At 41.4% G+C, this 8,917-nt stretch overlaps 1 protein-coding gene across 2 annotated transcripts in view; it reads left to right on the forward strand.

The window, feature by feature from the left end:
- Window positions 1–6,944, forward strand: part of ralgps2 (Ral GEF with PH domain and SH3 binding motif 2) — a 105,894-nt gene extending 98,950 nt beyond the window's left edge. For both annotated transcript variants that reach the window (XM_080771188.1, XM_080771189.1), the window contains 3 exons: window positions 469–574; window positions 2,642–2,733; window positions 3,226–6,944. In XM_080771188.1, the coding sequence (XP_080627314.1) occupies window positions 469–574; window positions 2,642–2,733; window positions 3,226–3,255 (228 nt within the window). In that variant the 3' untranslated portion in view covers window positions 3,256–6,944. The remainder of the gene's footprint in view (window positions 1–468; window positions 575–2,641; window positions 2,734–3,225) is intronic.
- The last annotated feature ends 1,973 nt before the right edge of the window (window positions 6,945–8,917 follow it).

The following is an 8,917-nucleotide window of genomic DNA, read 5'->3' on the forward strand; positions in this document are numbered from 1 at the left end:
AGATACCTCAGACTTGTTCCTTTTTATTGCTGGGAAATATCCCTGAAGAGTTTCTAATACATGATAAATATTTAATCAAGATCCTCTTGATTAGCAAGAAGTAAGAAAGTGATCACACCACGCTGGTACCAACAGGATCCACCAACGAAAGAACATTGAATGAACATTACTGAGGAACTGTACGATATGGAAAAAGTAACATTCATACTTTGACTACAAGAGGATAAGTTCTATAAAAAGTGGGAAAAGTGGGATCTCTTCTTCTCAGCCTATAGCGATAATGCAAGAGGATTTCAATGAATGTATTTTTAATATGAAAAATGCAGCCTTGTTTTTGTTTTTGTCTTCCTCCTTTTGTTCTTTTTTGTTGTCTGTCTTTTCATCAATACAAATTAAGTGAAAAAAAGCATTATAATTCTAACACAATTAATTGGGTTTTTCACTTTTTCTCTCTGTTCACTTTCTCAGTTCAAGTCGACAGCCAGCAAGTGTGTGTGTGTGGTGGGTCTGATGGCCATGATGGCGGACGACCCCGAGCATCCTGACATCTTCCTGTTGACTGACTCTGAACATGGTGAGACTGATAGAACACACCATTTGGTCCCACACTCTCTGTTAAATGACACTGAGGATTTTACTGTAGCTTTCTATATGTTTCTATTCTCACCGCCTGCACCAATCGCTCCCACTTTTCACACACGCATTGACCATAATAATATGGAGGTCTTAGCGAAGCCCTTTTTCCAATTTAACAAATTATAAATTAATAATTAATTTATTAGTGTATTAAAAATGCGAAAACGCACCCAGGGCACAGTACCCCCCGCGGCAAGTATTTCACAACGGGTAAGGGCTAGTTAACTCCTATAGCGCCATTGCCGAAGATCATTGTCAATTGAAGCCTAATTGTGATACTGACTCAATGATACTGATGGCAATTGCGCTTTTATAGTGCATTTGATCGATCGAGCCATAATGCTACTTACGTTAGCCGGTTAGCTAGCTGTGCACTGGATCGCCCATCTTAGATCGTCGTCGCCATAATAATCCATTCTATCCGTGGTTTTCCGTGTCAGATGACAGAATAAACCTTGATCCACAACAGTAATGGGTCCGTTTTTATACTCTAACTTGTCCATTCCACCGCTGTCAGAAGTATGCTTCCATTGTAGCCTTGCAGTGCGTTGACTGTCGGATATATCAAATAATTAAATACACGCTGTATGGTTTCTTTGATTTGGGTGTCAGCTGACAAAATAACATAACCTTCAGCAACATTCCCAAACACATGTATGCTCTGCTCTCGACCTGTTCTCAAACGAGCATGACGGTGTAATCAAAATAATAATCGTCAGATCGCATACAGACAGATTATTTATTTACTGCGGAGAGAACACTGGTGGCGTTTTTCCCCCTCTCCCTTGTTCCATAATGATATGCAACACTAGTCAAGTAAGATGTAAACATTGAGAACTGTTTTGACGAGGGGATCAGATCAGAACACATTTTCTAACGGTGAATAATAATAATACCACCAGAGCCATAGAGTAGAAGAGTTGTGACATGTCAAAGATAGTAGAGAGATGGAAGATGGTGTACTGCAGTGACAGTATACACACCAGCGTCACTGACAAGCAAACTTACGAACTACAGACTGGCAGCCAAGTAGCCTAGCATCCTACTAGCCTACATGTAGGCAGGAAGATGGTGCTCAAATAAGCCAAAATCCTACCGATCGCATCACTATGCCCTCCCCCTATAGTGGGTTTGGACCTGGAGTGCTATAGCAGGAGATATTAACGTGAATTGGAATGCCTGTCTAGATCTACCTGTAATATAGTGTAATGTAATTTAGAAAAGCTCCAACCTTGCAATAATACTGGCTGAGAGGAATTGTAATGAGTAACGGTATATATATATCTACACAAATTATATCGGTAATCGTATATAATTGCACAACTAACGTATCTAGCATTTAGCTTTTTTCTTTCGAGTCAGTAATATAATTCATGAAAGATATTGGCATTCAACCTTCAGCATCATACCTATGACTGCAGAAAACCAGCAAATGTCTCATGCTATATAAACTATAGCTTATTATTACTACCTCTAAATCCACGTCCTTACTCCTGAATAATCCTTGAAAAGTGAGTATGTGCCCAATGTACTTACGCAACGCTTTTAACTCTCAAACAATCTTGCGGTCTTAATCTACGCCACTATATCAATATAAGTTGTGTGTACTGGAAATGACTAACTGTAATATTTAAGACATATTAATGTTATCGGTGCACGCAGTAAATTGAGATTAGTCCGTGAATAGGTACTTGTACATCATTCAGACACACCAGGGACATGAAATCCTGTCTATCTGACCGAGCAGTAACCCCTTTGCTTTCAGTTAATAGCATGTGGACCGCATTCTGGTGATATTGGACGGTCGTAGCCTTCATTCACAGCATTATACACACAAGATATTGGTCCTTGTACAGTATTACAGTTTTCACTACTTCCACATGTGTAGTGGATTTGATTTGTGTAGGGTTGAGCGTGGCTGAAGACTCAATGTTGGGGGGTACTCTGTGAGGAGTGGGGGACAAAACGTATTGTATTTGACCCTGTGTTTGTCTCTGTTTCCTAGGTAACACGTACAAGTATCAGGCAGGGAACCGAATGAATGCTCTGCTCTGGTTCAAACATCTGAGTGCAGCCTGCCAGAGCAACAGACAACAGGTCTGTTAGAATCCACACAAATTCACCCAAAACACCTCATCTTTTATCCAACATCTGTCGCTCACAATCTGAGCGTGTAGATTCTCTGCACTGCACAGAGTTGCAACATTAACCTGTTAAAACTTGAGTCCAATTCTGCAAATGCCTTCTAAATTCTAAGAGTTTTCTGAATAACCTACCATAATGTTGCTATATCGTTGCTGTTGGGCAGAAACCTCATATATACAGTACATATTTTGTGTTTATATGTTGTTGTTTTTTTGTGTAAATAAATGCTTTACTCCAGTGTTACACAAAAGCACCAAAAGTAGCAGATCGGCAAGCTGGAAACGTGTCTCTTCGCACCACGCTGTGTGGTCTGCTACTTTTGAATTTGAATCCATGTGATGTTTCTACCCAGCTGAGACAATGAATAGCTCAAATCTAAAATGACACGGATGCTTTCCTGGTTTAAATGGGTTAAGTATAAACTAAGCATAAATCATCCCACAGGTGCCGGCCAATCTGATGTCATTCGAGTGATTGACGGTGAAGAGTGTAGCGTGACTTGAGCGACGGGACGGCGGGATGAGGAAAGCGGAGGAGGAGGGGAAGAGGAAGTTGAGGATTGACTCGGTAATGGTGGAGCTTTCACTGCCATGAGCCACTGATCCACTGATTCCCGAGCCCCAGCCTCACGTGCCACCACTGCCTTAACCACAGGATCGTGTGTATGTGTGTGTTTGTGCGTTGAGCGATTTGGTGTGTGTGTGTGTGTATTTGTGTGTCTTTGTGTGGAAGTAACTCATTTTGGCTGCATTGACTACTGAACACAGATGTGCGCCACTGCTCCGTTATCATGTGGGCTCTCGGTCACGCTCCCTCTGTGTGTTTGGCTCCAGCGGTGCCATTTGACTTATCTTCTCCTCTCTCGCTAAAGGACTGTCCTTTAGGGCTGGATGGACATGAATAATCTTTTCTTTTCTTTTTTTCTTTTGGAGAACCCATTTTTTACTGGCAACTTCAATGTGCTCCAATGGAACATTTTCCCCTTTCGAATAGGCTGGGCAACCCACATTATACTCGGTCACAACACACACACACACCCTCTTACACTGGACTAACTCGATGAACTATGGAGGGTTTGAACCTAAACTTTTTACTTTATTATGACTAATCACGTGTTGACCACAGACCTTGTTGGTCTCTTCGTACACAAGTTGACTTGGGATCACACACACACACACACACACACACACACACACACACACACACACACACACACACACACACACACACACACACACACACACACACACACACCTGTTTGATTGCAGCATTTTAAAAATAAGGGCTCTGATTCTCAACCGATCCCAGCAGAAAGGACTCCCACACTCCCTGAATGTGTCTAGTTTTTATTACAGAACTACTACCCCTGTGTCATACTGTATACTCACTATGTGTACTGTACGTATGTATGTATGTCTGTGTGTATGTGTGTGTATAGCTGTGAAGTGACGGATACAAAAAACACTGCAGATCTATTTGATTCCTGGAAACATCAGTCTTCAGTTCCAACACATGGGTACGATAATCCCAGAGACTAAGCTAAGTATTTCCCACCATTCTATATAGAAAGAAGAGTTTATTCCTTTCTCTTTTTTTGTAAAAGTATATTTTTTGTGTTCTCCAGACTATTGTTTTCTCTCACCAGACTTCTCCGAGCCAAGGGTTAGCCACCCTTGAGTTAGATAAGAGAGGCACAGGACACAAACCAACAAAACACACACACACACACACACACACACACACACACACACACACACACACACACACACACACACACACACACACACAACACTAAAGACTTCCAAGCTGTGAAAGAATCCAAGGGAGAGAGCAATGAGAACCTGTGATACATGATTTTATCACTGCTTCCTTTCGTTGCTTTAATTCGGTAGGGGACTGGAGCGGGCCTGCTTTACAAGTAAAGACGAGAGGGAGTGTATATGTGTGTGTGTGTGTGTGTGTGTGTGTGCGCGCGAGACACACAATTCACTCCACTGCAAAGACTCAAAGCTATCTGGAGCCATTCAGAATCCAATGGAAATCGTATTCGTCATTGTTCCTCTTTTTTTTGTTGTTGCTTTGTTCCTTTTCTTGTCTCTTTTTCTTTCAGAGGGATGGGGTGGGATTTGCAGTATTATGATGTTGTTGTAGTTGACTTGCACATGTCTAGGTGGTTTTAAATGTCTGTTACACTTTTATGTTACATTTGTTTTGGGGAGGGGGGTTGCCTCCCTTTTAGGAGTGCTTGTTTTGTACCTTTTAGTAGTTTTGCTTTGATTTAGTCCCCCCTTTCTATAGTGAGTACTACAGAACTGACCTATCATTACAGTATCCAGCTCAACTTTTAGGCTCTAAATCCCTTTGCCCTTCGGATTAGTTTCCTTGGTTATAATCTGTGCCAAGTGATAAGTGGTATTGCTGGCCCTTTCCATTCATTCAGTTTGTTGGGAGTTTAAGGGCAAAGTTCAAGGCTGCCATGGAATCAGGCATTGTGTTTTTTCATGGAAAACAGCTGTTTGGCTTGTTTCACTAGGAAAATGCTGTGTTCATAATTTCCAGTATGTATTACATCTGTTTTGGTGCGCCAAAAATGCACTATTCTCAATTTATTTTCTTTTGAGAGCCAGTGTTAAATATAATCCGGATGAACAAATTATTGCCGTAATTTGTATTTGGTATTTGTAACTTTTCTCCTTTTTTTAATTTAAATTTTTCAGTTGTTTCCAATCCCCCCATGTGTCACCGCTACTGCTTGGTCTGGGGAGGATGTTGATGACCACATCTCCTCAATTATAAATGGATTCGCTAGCCACTTCTTTTCACTTTATAGTGAGGAGTTTCACCAGGAGTGCGTAACGTGTTTAGAGGAACATGTTTTTCCTCACAGTTTTTCACACCCACCCACAACCATGGCCAATCAGCTCTGTGCGTAACTTTAGTCCCAGTTTTCAGAATGTGGCATTCCATGTTTGTCGTTTCCATTTCCCCATAGTTTAGTTTGGTTGACCTGGCAGCAGATTTGAACTTGAAGTTGTCACGTGTTTCCTGTTCAAAACCTGATGCAGAGCCAATCAGACGAAGCTGTGGGAAAACGAACTAGAACAGGAAATGGGTATGCCACCTTCTGACAACTGGGACTACAGTTATGCACAGAGCTGATTGTTGGCATACCCGGCCAAGCCAGAGACATTGTGGAGAAATCACACCGCTCAGTCTCTAGTGTGGTGAGCAGGTACTACCTCTTGCCACCTGGAAAACCCATGAACAAATTATTTATTTGGAAAAAAGGACAAAGTTGCATTGCCTGTGTGATGATAGGTTGTGTTTTCCATAATTTTATTGAATATTGAAAACAACTGTTTACATAGTATGTTTACACAATCCTTAACATAGCATCCACAACTCTTTTACATTTCTTAACACAAAACACTTGACATCACCTGCTCTAGCTACGCGGAATTCAGTTTCCACTCCATTAGTGAGCTCGCTTTAGCTTGGTATTTAGTTTCTAGCTGTTAACACATGGTGCTGAAAAATACCCGCACTTTTAACTGTTAAATTGTCCCAAAGTCCCCACTAATGTACTCCACTGACACGCTTTCTTCTGGGCCAGAAGCCTAATTTATGCTATGACAAAAAAAATTGCATTGACACTTACGTGATGGTCCACATTCAGCCCTGTCACACAATCTACAGTAATACCCGGTTGACAGTGACACTGTCAGTGAGTGTGCAGCTGAGGCATGCATGGAACACTCCTGCAGACGTTATACAGGTCAGGACTGCACTTTGGCCAACACTGTGTGGATGGAGTCTGCCAGACATCCGCATAAATAGGAAATCAAAGGGTAGTTACTCCAATGCACATGATCAGTCCTTTGTAGAGCAGCGTTTCTAGTGAAGAAACGGTAGTGAATTAACAAGTGGAGGGATGAATGAATGAAGAAGCCAAAGATGGGTGTGTTGATACAGTGCAGTACTTTGCCTCTACTTTATTTTATTTTTTTAAGTTAAAAGAAGATGCCATTGATGCAGCGTGGAAGTGGCTAGCTAATCATCTGTTTGGCAACTCAAGCAAGGTGCTCTAAGCTGGCTTATTTTGTACTAGATTAGTACTTAAGACTGGTCAGCATATAGAAATGTAACCTGGTGTGTGTGTGTGGGGGGGGGGGGGCCTTCACTGGGACGTGGGAGAGCGCTTCACTGGGACGTGGGAGAGCTTCTTTTTCTTCTTTTCCCCGGTATGAAATGCCAAATTCCCAGAGCTGTAGACGAATGAATTGTTTGGATTCGGAGAGCTAGAGTACAATCTGATGTTTTGAACCATGAATGTTCAGTTCAGCATTCATACTGTTGAGTACAGCATGAGGGTATACTTTAATGTGGTCATTTGTTCAGCTAGTGGCGTGGTCGTTTGACAAAGTAAAAATTACGCTTTTTTTTTTTTTAGACAGATTCCAATTTCCAGAATGCCATCAGTGAGTTGAGGACAAACGGGTTGCCAATGAAATAAGGAGTAAGATGTAAGGTGAGGTGAGGTGTACCTGCAGAGTGAGGGAAGCTGCCATGCATAGTCACAGTAACCGTGTGGCCAATTTACAGTTAACTGATAAGATTTGAGAAGCCCTTTAAAACCTGCTGTCGTTTCCAATGCAGTCAGTCTAAGACTGCCCGCTTGGCACCACTTTATTAAGCATCACAATAATAATCATTATTAGACCCCAGAGAGCGTGACCGATCGATGCATTCTCAGAAATCCAAAGGCAGTAGCCAGTGGTGGTCTTGTTAATAGAAGTATTAACTGCATCCTCATCTCATGTGAGGATTGCGAGCCCCTCTGCCCCCTGACATCTCTTTCATGTTGATTTGTAATGACAATGAAAAGTGGAAAAAGACAGTTGCAATGACAGTGACTCAGACTTGCATCAGATCAATTGTAAGTGGTGCATATCCACGAGATTCTATCATGAGACACCACACCAGACAGAGTTTTCTGCTTCGGATACTACTTTGTTTAACAACATTTCTCTTAAATACCCTGATTGTCCAAAGAGCTTTTCTTTCTGAGTTTTTACCATTGTACCTGAATTTAATGTGTTTTTCTTTATTTTTCTGTCGTAACGTCATAGTATGAAACAGTAATTCAGCCATGTTGGCTCTGTATTGGAATGGTCTAATTTCTCATGCTCATCACTCCATAATGATGTCTTCATATGAAGAGTTAACTCCATTTCAGAAGCTTCCTTAAATGCTGAGTTTAGATTTACTTCTGTACTAGGAACACACACACACACAGAGCATGATTTATTTTCTTCTTTTTTTTCAAATGTTTAACCACTCCGATGAAGTGAATGGTCTGGGTTTCAATCAGAGAAGGTGTCGAGCTTAAGTTACGCTCCTTTTACAAACGGCGTTGCTGTAGCAAGCTACAGTATAAAGAGTATAAATTAAGCTTTGGCATCATTATGCAACATGTTCAGACAAGTGGAATCAGCATGAATGTACAGTTTTTAGTTCTACACACTCTTGCTTTGAGAGGGTGTCATTTGTGACTCATCAAGGATGTTTGCCGGCTTTGTTCATGTCACATGAAGAAGGCGAGATGTAGATATGCTATACCTTTTAGTCCCCATCCTATTGTGTGTGCGCGCGCGTGCGTGCGTGCGTGCGCACGCTTGTGCGCCTGTCAACCCTCCTGTCCTTACATGGGCTAGCGCTATGACCTCTTACCTGAGTGATGCGCTCCCGGCCATTAAGACGAGAACCAATAAACACTCTGCCCTTTTTTACTCCACTGATTTGTATCTTGCTTATTTTCGTGTTGAATGTACATTGAATTGTGTACGATTGATTATCTGCGCTATGGAGGACAGATATGCTGAGTGGGAAAGGTGTGTGCAAGAAGGTTGTTTACTGATTTGTGTCACCCAGAGCTGTGTCACTTAAGTACTAACAAAAACAATGTTTGCCAAAAATTCATATCACTGAAATAAAATTTGAACTTTGAAACGTCTTTCAGACTTGTTCAAGTCCCTGTTTCAGTCACTTTAAACTTTCAGGCTGTTCAAGTCCCTCTTTTATTCACTTTACAAAAGCAGGGATGGGAATATATACATGTAATGATTAATGAAGGAGC

Source organism: Protomyctophum bolini (assembly GCF_963924005.1).
Source record: "Protomyctophum bolini genome assembly, chromosome: 8".
Lineage (NCBI taxonomy): Eukaryota > Metazoa > Chordata > Actinopteri > Myctophiformes > Myctophidae > Protomyctophum > Protomyctophum bolini.